Source organism: Bubalus kerabau, chromosome 17 (assembly GCF_029407905.1).
Source record: "Bubalus kerabau isolate K-KA32 ecotype Philippines breed swamp buffalo chromosome 17, PCC_UOA_SB_1v2, whole genome shotgun sequence".
NCBI lineage: Eukaryota > Metazoa > Chordata > Mammalia > Artiodactyla > Bovidae > Bubalus > Bubalus kerabau.
In genome coordinates this window covers 42715993-42735006 of record NC_073640.1, presented here as the reverse complement: position 1 = coordinate 42735006, position 19014 = coordinate 42715993, and the positions used below count along the sequence as shown (strand labels likewise).

The window sequence follows — 19014 nt, the reverse complement described above, 5'->3', positions numbered from 1 at the left end:
TTATATGTAATAATGAAAAACTGGAAATATTACACAGTAACAAAAAAACAAACCAAAAAAGCCCCATAATTGCATGTAACAATGTGATGAATCTTACAAGAATAACATGAAATGTAAAAAGCAAATCTCAAAAGAATACATGTGGTATAATTCTACCTAGAAAGAGGTCAAACTGGGGAAAATTCAATTGTGCTGCTTAAGGTGATAAACTGTAAGGAAGAACAAGGAACTGCCTACCATGGAAGTGGTCACCTCTGAGTGATGAGGCGAGGGATATTGGGGCAGCTTTGGCAATGTTCTGTTTCTTTTTTTTTTTTTTCCTCCCAGAGTGGTAGTTCCTTTATATTATTTGTTAAATTGTACCTTTATGCCCTAATTTTAATTCATAATTTAAAATATTTTAAAATAAAGACAAAAGGAAAATAAATATAAAACTACATTTTCAGTGTTATTTCAATTATACAGATGTCTGCAGGCACGGGAAAAATGATCAACAGTGCTCTTCTCTGGGCAGCAAAATGTAAAGAGATTTATGCTGTCTTCTTTATACATTTCGCATTTTTCAGATTTTTTATAATTAATGAGTATTACTTTTACAATAAGAATAAAAGCAGAACTATTGACCACCAGTTTTGCTCTTCAATTTGTATCTCTGCAGTGGTAGAGTCACTTTGAGGAAGAGAAAAGTCTCTGACATCTGCTAGAGAGAAACAGGAAGGGAGCAAGGGCCACACAACTGAAATCAGTACAAGGCACCACCACAGGTCTGCTTCTTCATGTAGACGATAGGCCTTCAGGGGGCTCAGCTGATGGAAACCAGAAAAGATACTACTGCCTGTCTTATCCCAGAACCCACACAACTCTGCCTATTCTCTCTCTTTCAAGGCCTTGGAAAATGAGCCAACAGCTGAGAAAGAAAAAAGAGACGTTATTACGATTCAATAATAACTACCACTTTAAAACTCATTATTGTCATAACAGGGCTTCCCTGGTAGTTCAAATGGTAAAGAATCTGCCTGCAATGTGGGAGACACAGGTATGAACCTTGAGTCAAGAAGATCCCCTGGAGAAGGGAATGGTGTAATATTGTCTTAGGGGTGTTACATGCATTAATTCAATCCTAACATTTACAAGCATTCTATTAGGTTACTATATATTTTGTGCTGATATTCTAGGGTTGGGGAGGTGGAACGACTTGTCCAGATGTCTGACTCCAAACCAGCTGCTCTCACTCCACCATGATTTATCTTTACTCCTGTACATGTTGTAAAGAGCTTCCTCATCTTTTTCCCCCTACTCCTAGCCAAGATGAGCCAAGTGAAACGTAGGTTCCATTTCCCCAGGGAGTGACAGCTCATTTAATTACAACAACAAACTTGCCACCAGGAAGAAGGGACTATTTAAAGGTCTGTGTCAATTACACAGTGATTGTGGAATTCATAATGTGACAAATCCAGTGGCTGAACCTATGATTATCTGACAAAGAATATATAGTGGAAGAGGCCCTCTGCCTGCCAACAAAAAGAAGTCAGTCAGTCTGTCCTAGTGCTGCACTATCTACGACTTCTCTCCTGGATCTCCCTTCTCCACGAAAGGGAGCAGCTGTCTGTCAGATGGTTTCTGAATTAAATTCCTGGAACCTATACAGGCTTGGGAAATCTGGTGTGTTCCTTTATATAATTCAGCCTTTGACCTGAAGGGTTCCCTTTAGTGATCTGCATTTTCTCACCTGTACAATCATCTCTTCCTCCATATCCACAGGTGAACTGGTTCCAGGACTCTCACTGAAGCCATGCTCTAGTCCATTATAGAGAATGGTGTAGTCTCTGCTTATAACCTATACACATCCTCCTGTGTACTTTAAATAATCTCGAGTTTACTTGTAATAGAATGCAAATGCTATGTAAACAGCTGTAAATACACTGTAAATGCTACAAAAATAGTTGCCTGTGCCTGGCAAATTTAAGTTTTACTATGTGCTATGTAGAACTTCCTGGAAAAAAAAATTTTCTGCACATTTTTAACCAAGGTTGTTTGACACCTCAGATGCAGAAGCTAAGGACAAGGTGAGCTGACTGTACTTCAGTTCAGTTCAGTCACTCAAGTCATGTCCGACTCTTTGCAACCCCATGAATTGCAGCACGCTAGGCTTCCCTGTCCATTACCAACTCCCGGAGTTCACTGAAACTCAAGTCCATTGAGTCGGTGATGCCATCCAGCCATCTCATCCTCTGTCATCCTCTTCTCCTCCTGCCCCCAATCCCTCCCAGCATCAGGGTCTTTTCCAATGAGTCAACTCTTTGCATGAGGTGGCCAAAGTATTGGAGTTTCAGCTTCAGCATCAGTCCCTCCAATGAACACCCAGGACTGATCTCCTTTAGGATAGACTGGTTGGATCTCCTTGCAGTCCAAGGGACTCTCATGAGTCTTCTCCAACACCACAGTTCAAAAGTATCAATTCTTCGGCACTCAGCTTTCTTCACAGTCCAACTCTCACATCCATACATAACTACTGGAAAAACCATAGCCTTGACTAGACCAACCTTTGTTGGCAAAGTAATGTCTCTGCTTTTCAATATGCTATCTAGGTTGGTCATAACTTTCCTTCCAAGGAGTAAGTATCTTTTAATTTCATGGCTGCAGTCACCATCTGCAGTGATTTTGGAGCCCAGATAAATAAAGTCTGACACTGTTTCCACTGTTTCCCCATCTATTTCCCATGAAGTGGTGGGACCGGATGCCATGATCTTCGTTTTCTGAATGTTGAGCTTTAAGCCAACTTTTCACTCTCCGCTTTCACTTTCATCAAGAGGCTTTTTAGTTCCTCTTCACTTTCTGCCATGAGGGTGGTGTCATCTGCATATCTGAGTTATTGATATTTCTCCTGGCAATCTCGATTCCAGCTTGTGCTTCTTCCAGCCCAGCACTTCTCATGATGTACTCTGCAGAGAAGTTAAATAAGCAGGGTGACAATATACAGCCTTGACGTACTCCTTTTCCTCTTTGGAACCAGTCTGTTGTTCCATGTCCAGTTCTAACTGTTGCTTCCTGACCTGCATACAGGTTTCTCAAGAGGCAGATCAGGTGGTCTGGTATTCCCATCTCTTGAAGAATTTTCCACAGTTTATTGTGATCCACACAGTCAAAGGCTTTGGCATAGTCAATAAAGTAGAAATAGATGTTTTTCTGGACCTCTCTTGCTTTTTCCATGATCTAGCGGATGTTGGCAATTTGATCTCTGGTTCCTCTGCCTTTTCTAAAACCAGCTTGAACATCTGGAAGTTCACGGTTCACATATTGCTGAAGCCTGGCTTGGAGAATTTTGAGCATTACTTTACTAGCGTGTGAGATGAGTGCAATTGTGCAGTAGTTTGAACATTCTTTGGCATTGCCTTTCTTTGGGATTGGAATGAAAACTGACCTTTTCCAGTCCTGTGGCCACTGCTGAGTTTTCCAAATTTGCTGGCATATTGAGTGCAGCACTTTCACAGCATCATCTTTCAGGATTTGAAACAGTTCAACTGGAATTCCATCACCTCCACTAGCTTTGTTCGTAGTGATGCTTTCTAAGGCCCACTTGACTTCACATTCCAGGATGTCTGGCTCTAGGTCAGTGATCACACCATTGTGATTATCTTGGTCATGAAGATCTTTTTTGTACAGTTCTTCTGTGTATTCTTGCCACCTCTTCTTAATATCTTCTGCTTCTGTTAGGTCCATACCATTTCTGTCCTTCATCGAGCCCATCTTTGTATGAAATGTTCCCTTGGTATCTCTAATTTTCTTGAAGAGATCTCTAGTCTTTCTCATTCTGTTGTTTTCCTCTATTTCTTTGCACTGATCGCTGAAGAAGGCTTTCTTATCTCTTCTTGCTATTCTTTGGAACTCTGCATTCAGATGCTTATATCTTTCCTTTTTTCCTTTGCTTTTCGCTTCTCTTCTTTTCACAGCTATTTGTAAGGCCTCCCCAGACAGCCATTTTGCTTTTTTGCATTTCTTTTCCATGGGAATGGTCTTGATCCCTGTCTCCTGTACAATGTCACGAACCTCTGTCCATAGTTCATCAGGCACTCTATCTATCAGATCTAGTCCCCTAAATCTATTTCTCACTTCCACTGTATAATCATAAGGGATTTGATTTAGGTCATACCTGAATGGTCTAGTGGTTTTCCCTACTTTCTTCAGTTTAAGTCTGAATTTGGCAACAAGGAGTTCATGATTTGAGCCACAGTCAGCTCCTGGTCTTGTTTTTGCTGACTGTATAGAGCTTCTCCATCTTTGGCTGCAAAGAATATAATCAATCTGATTTCGGTGTTGACCATCTGGTGATGTCCACGTGTAGAGTCTTCTCTTGTGTTGTCGGAAGAGGGTGTTTGCTATGACCAGTGTGTTCTCTTGGCAAAACTCTATTAGCCTTTGCCCTGCTTCATACTGTTCTTAGTGTCTGTGATTAGATAACAGGCCATCATGACAGGCCCGTAATTTCCTGAGGCATTTTTTATTTAGTTATTTTGGGATATTTTATAATTTACTTTCTCTTTAGAATATTTTGTAAATGGCAACTAAAACCCATTTTTAACAAACACCTATAAACAACCCAGTGTTAAAAATAAGGAAGCAAAAAAAAAATATTGCCCAAACTCTGAGGTCACTGACACTGTTTTTGGAGAGAAGTCTAACAACCACTGAACGCACTCCACCTCCCAGCCCCTTTCAGACAGAAAAGTCTGTGGTTCCTACGCACTGTGGTGGGGGAAGGTAGTGATCATTTTAAAAAATAACTTTTATTCAATTTACTTAGTAAATTGAATTAACTAATTAAAATTAATTCATATTAATTTATTTAATAATTTGGGTGACTGATTTTTTCACATTTAAGTTAACTGAATAAAAATATTCAGCTAAACCGAGTCACTTTGCTGTAGAGATCAGCACAACACTGTAAATCCAACTATACTTCAATTAAAAAAATTTTTTCAATTTGCCTATTGCTTTATACTCACAACAATCATGTAAATTAGTTCAGAGTAGTTGCATGATTTGCCCAAGTACACACAGCTAGTTAAAAGGTATAATCTTTTACAATAACTTTTTTTTTCCTTAAGGGGGAAATTTCCCATACCCCAACTAAAGGCCAATACATCTACATCCTCCCATAGAATGAGTTACTACATCTAGGCAGGACATCTAGTTATTACCTCGCACAAGAAGGGTGAAGATGTTGAAAAAAACAGAGGCCAAAAAAAAAGAAAAAAAAACTTATCTCCCTAAATACTGTGGGGTGAGCAGGAAGGTACAACCCAGAAATACTTTCTAGGTTTTCTCTCCTCTTTTTGCAACAGAGATTAAGAGTAAGGTATCACATTGGGTTATTTTGGCTGTCATTGTCCTGTGACTTCCCTATCAACCTCAAGTACTTCTGGAGTCCCTTTCCTTTCTCCACTTTGCCCTAAGAGAGTTAACCCTTCCACTGCCTTCAAGGAAGTTAGCATCCAGCATCACCTTCCAGTTGTGGGAGAGAATACTTCCTCCTTTGCTTCTCCAGGCCCAGCCCATTCAAGCAGCGTCTCCCCACCCCCTCGAGTCTCTTAGAGTTAAAGCTGCTGGGATCACATCTCCCTGGCAGCCAGTGCTTTCTTAACCCGGTCTTGGAAGGTAGCTGATTTCTACCAGAGGAAGAAGACAGTGAAATGTGCTCTGAGTAGGGATGGTTATGCAAGATTCGAGGAGGAGAAGGAAGCTGAGAGAGGAGCTGGTGAGTCAGAGGAAAAAAGCTGTACAGCTTAGCTGGCAGAGCCTTCAGAGTGGTGGAGAAGCCCAAGCTGTTGACAAGGTAAGGAGAGAATTTCCCGTGTACACCTCCAGAGCAGGGCCATTATTCCCAGGTCCTTGGAGCAGAGTTTCAGATAACATGGGACAACTAAGCTGGGCATTTCTTTGTGAATGGCAGAGAGGAGGTGTTGGAGAGGGGATGGATCAGAATCACCTGGATAATATTCCCCAAAAGCATAAGTTGCCTGCCAGCAGCTCTCCTAACCCTACCCACCCCCATCCCTAAGAAAGAGCCTAGAAAGTGAGTGGGGCTATTCTGATGTATACTTTATAGCTGGTTCATCTTACTTATTCCGATGCTGGCTTCTGTGTTTCCTGTAGCTTCTCCTCTGCTCAGGTGCTGGGAAGTGAGGACCAGAGGTGCTAAGAGCTACAGATTTTCTCTAGCTCAGCTGACATTTAGTGTGATAACTGAATTCTCAGATCTGGGACCCAAAACATCCAGGTCTAATCAGGCGGGGCTGTTTTTATCACTGAGAATTAAAGTTCACTTATTCTGAAACACGGAGGTGTGGCTCATCACTGTTCTATGTGATGTGTTTAATTGGAGTGTTGTCATTACTGTGACTAGAAGGGCTTTCAAAGTTGTGGAGCTCCATTCCGATGTAAAATAAGATTAAATTATGAGGCCAGTGAGTCAGCCAAGGTAGAAGAGACTTCTGTCTTGTAAGGCTGTGGACAAGTCTGGAACTTCTAACTGTGAGTAAAATACCTTAAAAAAAATTATTTATTTTGGGTCTTCAGGCTACTCTCTAGTTGTGCTTGGGCTTCTCACTGGGGTGGCTTCTCTTGTGGCAGAGCACAGGCTCTAGGGGCACGGGCTTCAGCAGTTGCAGCACAGGGGCTCATCAGTCACGGCTCATGGGCTCTAGAGCACAGGTTCAGTAGTTGCAGCACCCTGGCTTAGTTGCTCTAATGCCTATGGGATCTTCCCAGATCAGTGGATCCAACCCGTGTCTCCTGCATTGGCGGGTGGATTCTTTACCACTGGGCCATCAAGGAAGCCCCATGTGGAACATTTTTAAAGTCTTTATTGCATGTGTTACAACACTGCTTCTGTGTTACATTTTGGTTTTCTGGCCACAAGGCCTATTGGATCTTAGCTGCCCAACCAGGGATCGAACCTGACCCCCTGCCTAGGAAGGCAAAGTCTTTACCACAGGACTGCCAAGGAAGTCCCAATATAGTGTTTGTTTTTTCTTTTATTTATTTTTGGTTGCGCCGGGTCTTTGTTGCTGCACTTGGGCTTTCTCTACTTGCAGAAGTGGGGGCTACTCTTTGTTGTGGTACTCAGGCTTTCTCATTGTGGGGGCTTCTTTTGTTGCAAAGCACAGGCTCTAGGCATGCTGGCTTCAGTAGTTGAGGCACACTGGCTCAGCAGTTGGAGGTGTCGGGCTCTAGAGCTTGGGTTCAGTAGTTGAGGCACACAAGCTTAGTTGCTCTGCAGCATGTGGAATCTTCCCAGATCAGGGGTCAAACCCATGTCCTGTGAATTGGCAGGCTGATTCTCATCCACTGAACCACCAGGAAAGACCCCAGTATGTTTTTAAATTACGTTTCTTTGAAGGAGATGACAGGTTGTGCTGTGAGTGTTTTTTTCCTTCTATTTTCTTCTTTTACTAATGGACCCAGGGAAGTTTTGTGAGTAGTCTATTGCCCCTCAATGGGGCTTTAATTTCTTATTAATAAACATATTTTTTTAGTGATGCTCATGGTTTTTACTCCCTTAGTTCTAAATAATACATGCTCTGTATAGAACTTAATTTTTTAGAGTTAGGTTCACTGTGCCATATTGCTTCTAAACTATGGTTCTGACTTAATATCTTGCTCCATGCAGTTGAGATAGTATTGGTTTTGTGCTCAATACTCAGTAAAATCATCTAAATTTTAGTAACTAATATGGGTTTGATCCCTGGGTCAGGAAGATCCTCTGGAGGAGGAAATGACAACCCACTCCGGTATTCTTGCCTAGAGAATCCCATGGACAGTGGAGCCTGGCAGGCTACAGACCACGGGGTTGCAAAGAGTGGACATAACTGAAGTGACTTAGTATGTATGCACACATGCCACTTCTCACACTCATTTATTTAGTCATTTGTCCAACAAGTACTTAATGAGCCCTAATCAGTTGTGTGTTTTATGTGCCTGTAAACAAGATAAGATATAGCGTTCACCTTTAAGTAATAGCAGCCCAGTGGAGATATTCATCCTCCACTGTACTACAGGGGCTTCCCCTGTTGCTCAGCTGGTAAAGAATCTGCCTGCAATGTGGGAGACCTAGGTTCAATCCCTAGGTTAGGAAGAGCCCCTGGAGGAGGAAAAGGCTATCCACTCCAGTATTCTGGCCTGGAGAATTCCATGGACTCTATAGTCCATGGGGTCGCAAAGAGTCAGACACAACTGAGCAACTTTCACTTCCCTTAACTGTACTACAGAGAGAGGGATGGATGGGAATGGAAAGTTCGGGGGAAAACTAAATCTTGGGAGGAGATAAGATACCTTTCAGGGAGAAAGCCGAGAGGTGGGCAGAATCTTGAGGAAAGAGTGGTTGTCTTGCAAATGTCTCAGAGCTTGTAAACAATGGGGCAGGGGCTTCCCTGGTGGCTCAGTGGTAAAGAATCCACCTGCCAATGCTGGACACACAGGGTTCCATCCCTCGTCTGGGAAGATCCCACTTGCTGTGGAGCAACTAAGTCCATGTGCCAAAACTACTAAGCCAGTACTCTAAAATCTGGGAGCCATAACTACTGAAGCCCACCAGCCCTAGAGCCCATGCTCCACAACAAGAGAAGCCACCACAATAAGAAACCTGTGCACCATAACTAGAGAGTAGCCTCTACTCACTGCAACTACAGAAAAGCTCTCGCAGCAACGAAGACCCAGCACAGCCAAAAATAAATAAATAAATTATTAAAAATAAATAACAGGGCAAGTTGGAAGAACTGGAAGTAAAATTCAGAACCTAAGGTGTCAGAAAGGGAAGGGAGTGACAGAAGATCTAAGATTGGATTATGTAGGGCCCCCAGACATGAGAATTGGGGATTTAATCCTATATGTGTCAGAAAGCTACTGAAGGACTTTAAGGAAGGGAATGACAGGCTTGTGCTTTAAAAAGATAGATTCTGGCAGCAGTGAATGAGGTGGAGAGCTGAGGGAGAGAACTGAGAGACAGAAGTGAGAGGCTTACTATAGAAGCCAGGCTAGAGATGAGCAGACTCATTTTGATAACAGGCAGGGCAGGGTTCAAGCATGCATCAAATAGCCAGAAAAGAACACTCAGGAAGGTGCACTAGGGACCTCTCATAAATGCTTCCCAACCTCAAGGAGAGTCTACAGAGGAGGTAGTGTAGGACAGCCGAGGAGAGGTGATGGTTAGATGAGAGGAGATTGCCATGAAAAGCCTTCAGTTTTCTGTTCTTTCTGGGCCGCCTCTACACTGATTCCAGTGACTGCAGAGATGATCTTTCCCTGAGATACACCCTCAAGGGTCTCTGGCTGAGCTCATCAGCCCCATCATGGGTTGCTTAGATCCAGGTTGTATCCAGATCTCAGTGACAAGAGATGGGATTCACTTTACAAAAGCACACTTTCCTGCTGGCCAGGGAAAGTGCTCATGGAAAGAAAAAACAGAGAAAGTGAGAGGGTTCCCTTGACAGTCCCTGAAAACTGTGGCCAATTAAAGCCTGAGGACAACCGAGGACGAGTCTGAAGGCCAGGCACCAGCTCTGGGTGAGAATGGGCATGAGGTCAGGAGCCACAGGCAGGAAAGGAGTGCTCAGAGCATGAAGCCCACTCTGGACCCTGAGCTGGCCCAAAGCCACATGGGGGCAGGAGGTGGACTTTTGAAATGTCCATGTTACCAGTCCCTAGGAAATGTTCTTTTTCCTGAGCTGATTATACGCCCTGCCTATAAAATTCTATCCTTATATTTCTACATAGGTCAAGTTCTTTCCTTTCTCTTTTGCTCCATTAATTCCTATATTTGTTCTAAACTTTTCCTCATACTCAAATTGTCTTTGGGAGAAGGTCAGTTCCTCAATACTTGGCTCAATTCTTGAGTCATTATCAAACATGGCTTAGTTTCTAATCATTTCCTCTTGGGCTCAAGTTCAAAAGAATTAGGTCCTGTTCTTCTTAGCTGGTCCTGCTGTAACCTTCAGGGCCAAGACAGGAATTACTATTCACTGATATGTTCCTGGCACATAACAATGTGCTTTTTTTGGCACATGGGAGAGATGATTCTCACTGGATCTGTTGGCACATGTGGAGGAAATGTATTGTTGTCATGAATGGAAGAGAAAGGTTTCTGGGCCACTGCCACTTAAGGTTTGGTTGAGGTCATCACACACTTCCCAGAAGGTTCAGGGGACTTCCAAGGGAAGCCCATGGGCTGGCAAAGCATGTTCTACCTCTTCAGGAAGCAAGCCATAAACTCCAAGAGGCACATCTGTGGCTGTCCAACTCCTCCTCTAAAATCTGCTCCCTAAAATCTCTGGAGCTCTAGACACAGACAGTGGTTTATGACCAGTATGAAGCCTAACTGGACAACAGATACCAAAGGTACACACGCCCATACTCTCTGACTCAGCAATTCCACTTCTTGGGAGTTAGCTTACATGCTTGGATAATGATGTGCGAACATAAAGGTCATTACTGAAAGCTCTGAAATGGCCAAAGACTGGAAAAACCCCAAAGTTCACCAATGAGGACACTGGTTAAATACTGATAAATTGTGGTACATCTGTACAATAAAATTCTATGTTGTGATAGCCTAAGATACCCCTCTGTTTGTTCTTCCACGGTCTTCCACTTCAGCATGATACCACCCAAAAGAATGAAGCTCCTGCTGTTCCTGGCTTCCCAGATGGCCATCTTCATTCTGTTCATCCTTGTGTACTCCCACAATGACAACTCCCTGCAGGTGAAGGAGGAACCCAAGTCCCCGCACACGCATGTGCTGGTCCTGTCTTCGTGGCGCTCTGGCTCCTCTTTTGTAGGGCAGCTTTTTGGACAGCACCCAGATGTCTTTTACCTGATGGAGCCCGCCTGGCACGTGTGGATGACCTTCACACAAAGCACAGCCCAGAGGCTGCATATGGCTGTGCGGGACCTCATTCGGGCCATCTTTCTGTGTGACATGAGTGTCTTTGATGCCTACATGAATCCTGGCCCCCGGAAACAGTCCAGCCTATTCCAGTGGGATGGCAGCCGGGCCCTGTGTTCCCCACCTGCCTGCAACCTCTTCCCGCGAGATAAGATCATACCCCAGGCCCACTGCAGGATTCTGTGCCACCAGCAGCCCTTCGAGGTGGTGGAGGAGGCCTGCCGCACCTACAGCCACGTGGTGCTCAAGGAGGTGCGCTTCTTCAACCTGCAGGTGCTCTACCCTCTGCTGAGAGACCCTTCCCTCAACCTGCACATTGTGCACCTGGTCCGGGACCCCCGCGCAGTGTTCCGGTCCCGAGAACACACCACGAATGAACTTAAGATTGACAGCCACATTGTGATGGGGCAGCACTGGCAGAAACTCAAGAAGGAGGATCAACCTTACTATGCGATGCAAGTCATCTGCCAAAGCCAGCTGGAGATCTTCAAAGCTGTACAGTCCTTGCCCAAAGCCCTAAGGCAGCGCTACCTGCTCGTGCGCTATGAGGACTTGGTCCGGGACCCCCTGGGCCAAACTGCCCGAATGTATGAATACGTAGGGCTGAAATTCTTGCCCCGGCTCCAGACTTGGGTACATAATATCACTCGAGGCAAGGGCATGGGTAAGCACGCCTTCCACACAAATGCCAGGAATGCGCTCAATGTCTCTCAGGCCTGGCGCTGGTCCCTGCCTTATAAAAAGGTTTTTCGACTTCAGAAAGTCTGCAGGAATACCATGAACCTGCTGGGCTACCACCTTGTCACATCAGACCAAGAGCAGAAAAACCTGTCGCTGGATCTTCTGTCTACCTGGAGCCCCTATGAGCTGGTCTACCAAGAGGATTAAGGAGGCTCCTTCTCCACCCAGCACCAGCTTCAGCCACGTTAACTGAAGGCTATTTCTGAGCTTTGACAGTATGTGTCAGTGTATGCATGAGAACGGGTTTGCCCACACATGTTCAAATCGAGAGATCTCTGTGTCTCTGCTCATTTCTAGAAAAGAGACTTGGGAACCTTATGTGAGAACCAACCAACAAAACAGAAGTGATGCCTTTCTTCTCTTTTTGGCCTTCCTACCCGTGTATACCTCAGAGATTCTGTGGCCTGGGTCCTACATAGTACAAGCAGTATCACTGGAGGAAATCCATAAACTCCTCTGTCCACATCTTGCCCAATGGGAAAGGACAGAAACAGGAAAAAAACAGGGAAATGGGTCTTCTGCCAAAGAGCCCACCAACATGTTCAATAGGCATGTGAACTCTGAGCCCTCAGAGCTCCCATTGGATTAAAAAGAGAGCAGGGATCAGGGTTGGATGCTTACCTGTGAGCCTGGCCATAACAACTGTCAATTACCACAAATACAGAAGAAAACCTCTGCACAAGAGAGCAAGCTTTTAAATTCATGGGGTGGCTGGACCCAATTTGGACATCAGTTCCCCTCAGTGTTTTCCTATTTTAAGCTGTGAAACTGCTGTCTGTTAACACTAAAATTTCAAAATAAGATTCTGTTTGGAGTGTACCTTTTTATGCTTTCTAATTAGTTAGTAGTAAATGTTCATTCTTATGGGATCTTAACTAACAGCTTAATCATCTTTATAGATTTCTTTTACTGGAATATTTTATTTTTTAAATTAAAAAAAATTTTTTTACTATAATATAGTTGATTTACCATGTATTACTTTCAGGTATACAGTATAGTGATTCAGTTTTATATATATATATATATATATATATATATACTTATAGATTCTTAAAAAATACTTTTGTTATCATCTATCACCCACACATAGAACAAAATTGTTAAGACAGTGTTTGGTTCAGACGATGGACTAAGTCTAACTTGGTCAATACTGACCTATACACTGCCCTCTCAAGAACTTGTAGAAAGTAGACAACCACAGCTAAGCCCACTCTCATGTGAGATGTAGGCTGTAATAATACAGGATGCATAACTCTAGGTTCTGCTGCTGCTACTAAGTCGCTTCAGTCATGTCCGAATCTGTGCGACCCCACAGACGGCAGCCCACCAGGCTCCCCCATCCCTGGGATTCTCCAGGCAAGTACACTGGAGTGGGTTGCCATTTCCTTCTCCAATGCATGAAAGTGAAAACTGAAAGTGAAGTCGCTCAGTCGTGTCCGACCCTCAGTGACCCCATGGACTGCAGCCCACCAGGCTCCTCCATCCATGGGATTTTCCAGGCAAGAGTACTGGAGTGGGGTGCCATTGCCTTCTCCAACTCTAGGTTCTACAGTTCTTTTAATCTCATACCTCAGCCAGAGGACCTCAGTTATAATATAATTGGTGCCATTCAGCTCTTCCTGGTCACCTCCCCTAACAAGAAAGGTTGTTTCCTTCAGTCTTTGCAGGATTCCTCACATTTAGTTGTGTATCAGAATCACCTGTTAAAGATGTGTTTTGTCACGTCTGACTTCAGATCTGCTGAAGAAGCTGGGATTCTGTATGTTTATCACATGACTCTGTAACTCTTCCACAGCCAGTCTGACAGTGGTACCCCCTGCCCTGGGCAGCAGCACTCTTGGCCTTCTTGCTCCAAGACAGATGACTTCTCCAGTGCCTGCAGAGTATCTAAGCACTTACTTACAACACAGGTGCTATCCTTAGGTTGGAAGGAATAGGAAGAAGGTCCCTGTGGGTCTGAAACTCTGTGTCTGAGTCCTGACTCTATAAACATTTCTCTTTGTTCACATCTGAGAGGTACCATCATTTCACCATTCCTTTTGTTCCCAGGCCCACTTTTGGCATGGTCCTCACTTCATGAAGCTCCCTCCACATCAGATGGGAATTTTCCCACTCCATTTTGCTCCTGGGTTGTGCCACCCCTGAGATGCTTGAGTAGATAGTTACCTTTGCCATCTGGGTCTTTGAAGTTAATTTATATGGGTTTTAAATGAGTGAATTTATTCTAATATCTAAACCTATGCCACTCTAGACCCTCCTCAAGCGCCTGGAATCTCTCAGGCATGTGCTTCTTGCCACTACAAACCTTTCAAAACTATAAAAATTTCCCCAACGTTGAAAATAAGGCCATGGCAGTAGGTGATGGTGGAAACAGAGAGAAGACGGTCAGTGAGAGGAAGAGATAGTGATAGACGACCATCTCTGATTTTCCCTCTGAAATTCCAGCCTCTACCTCTGTCTTAAAGTTAGCAACTTCCTTAGGAACCATCTCTATGGAATGCCAGAGTACAGAGCAGTTTGCTTTTCCATCTCCAAAAGAGTCACCCCATCCCCAGACAAGGACAGAGTGAAATCTCAGGATCTTATTTAAAATTAAGATCTACTTTAAAATAGTTTTAAATTTCCTATATTCCAAGTCCTGATGTCAGATGAGGTCCATCTTCTTGAAGGACAGTCTTATACATGACCCTATATAGCAGAGGTCCCCAACCTCCAGGCCACAGACTGGTATATCCTATCAGATATCCTATCAGATCAGCAGTAGCACTTGATTAGAAATAAAGAGCACAATAAATGTAATGCACTTGATGCATCCCCAAACCATGCACCCCCACCCCGGTCCATGAAATTGTCTTCCATGAAATTGGTGCCAAAATCCCTGGTGCCAAAAAGGTTGAGGACCACTGCTATATAGGAGCCACTGGTAGCTGTTTAGATTTAAATAAGTTAAAATTAAAATGAAATTCAGTTCCTCAGTTGCATTAGCCATGTTTCAAGTACTTAACAGCAACATGCGGTTAATGGCTACTGTACTGGACACCACAGATATAGGTCATTTCCATCACTGTAAAAGTTCTATCAGATAGCTCTGGTCTAAATTAATTTCTATTTGTTTGCAGTATCATATTCTTAACCTCAAACCACAACCCCCCCAAAAAAAGTTTGGAGAATATAATATTGTAAGGGCATTCTTATGTAAGAATGTGTAGTATAAAATCATGCTATATTACCTCTGAAACTGTGACCCAGTGCTGAGCAATATTTAAAGAGCAATGGAATGTCTTCTACTGAAGTGTTCAGGAAGCTGGCACTGGAGTTCAGGGGTGCCAGGGGCAGTACAATCAATTATGGGACATCGGGAATTTGGGAAGCTGAGAACCATGATGAGTACAGAGGACTGTGTTCTGCAGAACAGCCTTACTACTCTGGAGGCATCTGTTCCAGCCCTCCACCTCCGCCAAACAGGGAGGTATTTGTTTGCTTGCCAAGCCTATTTGAGCTGCATAGGATCCAAGGATGAGTTTGAACACAGATGAGGGTTGAATGTGATCTAAATTTCTTAGGGCTAGTAATCAGGCTTGGGGAATGAGCTATTTCACATCTAGAGAAACATAATGGCCTGAAATGCCTAATTGCAGGAAAGTGATTGATGATTTTTATAAAAAGACATACTGGGTAAGTGCTCTAAGCCCACCAATTTGGGGAGAGAAAGGAGCCCCAAAATTTTAAATATGTGTTTGGAGGGTGAGAAAAGGTTAGCTTGGAAACAAAGTGGTGTTGACCGTGTTTCTCTGTGGCTACATTTTCTATATAATGAGAGCAATTGCTACATTTTTAAATTACTTTTAATTAAAATTATATTCTTCTCAGCTTATGAATAGTAGTTATAGGGAGAAATGAGAAGGTAGAATCAGATTTTTGTGCAAAATCTGTCACTGAATAGTATGTAACATCTTTCTTAAAAGAATAGCTTATAATTTTTCTATGTAAATATAAAGCAAAACATAAGTTAATTTCTCTGAGTATGCATATTATAATGACTCTATTGAATTACTTTCACAGACCAGCAAAGCTAAATTAAAAATAAACATATGTAAGTGACATAGGCCACCAGTATACGTCTGGTCAGTATCAGTGGGGGATCCCCAATACCCTGGCATTTCTACTGAGGGCTAGGCCCCTCTCCTGCATAAATATTCCTGTTTATTCAGAGAAAGATTATTTTCTAAAAGCAGTACTGAGGAAAAAGTAAGGACAGATAATCAAAGCAAGGATATTGAATATGGCATTAAGTTAAAGGATTTCTTCATTCATCTCATACATTTGATGGGCATGCCAAGGAATGTTCAAGGTGCTGTGGATTATAGCAGCCAACACCATAGGCAAAGCCCCTCCTTTCATGAAGCTTCTATTTCGGTCTGTTGGGGAGTGGAGGAATAAACAATAAATACATGTCAGATGGTGATAAGTACTGTGGGGAAGAATAAAGCTGGGTAAGTGTTTGGGAGGTGAGGGAGAGTAATATTTTAAAGAGGGAAATAAGGAATATCTTTGCTGAGAAAGTGATATTTGGGCAGAGGCATTTGTGGAGCAGAGATCTGGGACAAAGTGCCCCAGTAAATGCCAATGTCAATATGGACAGGATCCATCAGGGTCCAGTGAGAACCTGTTATATGCTTGGTAGTATGCTGAGTGTTGTGGAGGATAAATAAGTACAGATGTTACAGAAAGAACAGTATGACCAAGAGGTTATGTGCTCATAAACATGTGGGCTCTAGAACTGGGTTGTATGGGTGACTCTGCTGTTACCAGTTGGGTGACCTCAGCAAGTCTCTCAACATCTTATGTCTCAGTTCCCTTAACTGTAGGGTGGGTATAATAATAGCAGTACTGACTCTTTGGAGTTGCCAGGATAGCTAATGAGTGGATATACAGAACCTGCTTAGAAAGCATCTGGAGCTCATTACTGCAAGCTGTGAATATCTTGGTAACAACACTGGTCTCAGCTCTCAAGGATTGTCTTCCAACATTTCTGGTAACATCCTTATTAAGGTGAAATTTAACAGCAGATCAAAAACCCTTTATTTAAGGCATTTCTGATCATGATACCATTAGGAAATTGATAATTTTCTGATATTCTAGTTTTTCAGTATCAGTAGTTCTCAACCAGAGGTGACTCTGCCTCACAAGGGACATGTGGCAACATCCAGAGACATTTCTGGTTGTCACACTTTGCAGAGGGGGCATTTCTGGCACCTAGTGGGGAAGGGCCTGAAATACTGCTAAACCTACAATGTACAGGAAAGCCCTCCCTTAACTAACACATGATTAACACATGAAGGACAAAGAGCTGAAGATTCAAATAAATTTCTCTTCCACCTTCATTCAATTACATTCAGTCTCACTCAAATGGGACACCAGCAGGCCAAGTGTTATGAATGCAGTGATGTTATAACCTGGGCTCATTCGAGACCCACTCAAGTTATCTCAAAGGGAGAAGTGGTAGACACATTACAACAACAAGAATAGCACCACAGAAGTCTGACACGAGGAAGTGACCACAGCCAGGCTTCCCGAGACCAGCCAGTCATTCACAGGCCAATCTATGCCTTAAGTGATCTTCACTCATGTCCACCCTAATTCAGTTAGCTGTGGCTTGAAGAGGAGAGTTTAAAGGCACAAAACAAGGTCACACAGGGCCTTGGGCAAGACGGGCAGACGAATGAAGCCAGACGCAGACTCTGTGCTAGACAAATGAATTGTCTAACATTTATGGGAACAGAAGACACACTGACAGTTGTCAAAAAGTTCCATAGGCACCACGGAATTTAAACCACAATACCTCATCACTACCACCATCACCACCCCTAACCAACAAGCCATCTGAAATGTTTTTCCCCCTAATTGCCACCCCCACCATGAAATGTTAATACCACTAACACATGGTGTGTCTATTTTTTTATGGTGGCCCTTTGGAGGGTCCAAAGCACCGTAATATTTACTCATTTTTCTGCCTCCCCCTAAACCACTTTTTGCTGCTGCTAAGTCGCTTCAGTCGTGTCCAGCTCTGTACGACCCCATAGACGGCAGCCCACTAGGCTCCCCCGTCCCTGGGATTCTCCAGGCAAGAACACTGGAGTGGGTTGCCATTTCCTTCTCCAATGCATGAAAGTGAAAACTGAAAGTGAAGTCGCTCAGTCGTGTCCGACTCTTAGCAACCTCATGGACTGCAGCCTACCAGGCTGCTCCATCCATGGGATTTTTCCAGGCAAGAATACTGGAGTGGGGTGCCATTGCCTTCTCCGAAACCACTTTTTACACCCATGGTAATTTTGATCTTCACTGAGAATGCATGCTTTAGACCACTGTCCCAGTATTTTTTAAGCTCCATTCCATGTAGCTCCTCTCTTTATTTCCTCATCATATCTTTTCATTTGTCATCTCCCCAAACTATGTTCCTTGTGCTCACCAATGATAGCTGACCTTGCTCAGTAATGACTGAATATGGTTTTGAAAAATAACACATATAAGAACAATTTGTAAACTGTAAAGACCATGAAAATTTTGGTTAGCAGTAGTAGTAAAATAATAATACAAGTAACTCTGACTGTTGTCCTCCCTGCAAGCCCTAATCCTAATCATTTGGGGATGGTCTGGCTTTCCTTACCAGTTCTCACATTGACTTCTTATGGTCCTGGAAGAACAATAAGGAAGCCAGTTTACAGTCTGTTTGTTTTTAAAGTTTATAACAAGAGTTGGTAACAAATGGAACAGGCACATGAAATAGGTTCATAAAGAATGAGGAGTGTTTCAGAAAATAGTAGCTATTGCTGTACCCTAAATCAATGTGAATCTAAATGGCTAACTGCAGATCATTTAAACATGTTGAATGAAAAGAAAAGTTCCTACCATTTTATATGGCAGTGAGGTGAATGACCCAACCTAAACCAAAGTAAGACCTTAGCAGATGCAATACACACACACCACTTGAGATGCAAATAAGCTTGAAAAAGTTGACTACACTAAATTTAACTGAGTATTCAAATGTGAGACCCTCAGAGCTTCAAATATGTTAATATGCATATTAAGAAGGGATTGGAGTATACAGCAGTTCTCCCAAACTTCTTTGACCAAGGAAGTTTTCTCCTGTTAACATCTGTCAGGGGAATATTTTGAGAAAGACCAGTTAGAGAAATGCTGAATTGTCTTCAGCCACCATAACTCTGGATGGCCCCAACACTCTGGCTTCAACTTGCCTCCTGCCAAACCCAAGCAGGCAAAAGCTGAATGGAGAAAATCACAGGAGGGCAGCTTAGTTCACAAAGAATTAGAATCAC

At 43.1% G+C, this 19014-nt stretch overlaps 2 protein-coding genes across 4 annotated transcripts in view; one reads left to right on the top strand and one right to left on the bottom strand.

Moving 5' to 3' along the window:
- ZNF19 (zinc finger protein 19) overlaps positions 1 to 19014 on the bottom strand; it is a 112235-nt gene that overhangs the window by 60297 nt on the left and 32924 nt on the right. The window lies entirely within an intron of this gene.
- Positions 5588 to 12607, top strand: CHST4 (carbohydrate sulfotransferase 4). The gene is made up of 2 exons (XM_055554359.1): positions 5588 to 5833; positions 10648 to 12607. The coding sequence occupies exon 2, from the start codon at positions 10649 to 10651 to the stop codon at positions 11822 to 11824; it is 1176 nt and encodes a 391-aa protein (XP_055410334.1). The 5' UTR covers positions 5588 to 5833; position 10648; the 3' UTR covers positions 11825 to 12607.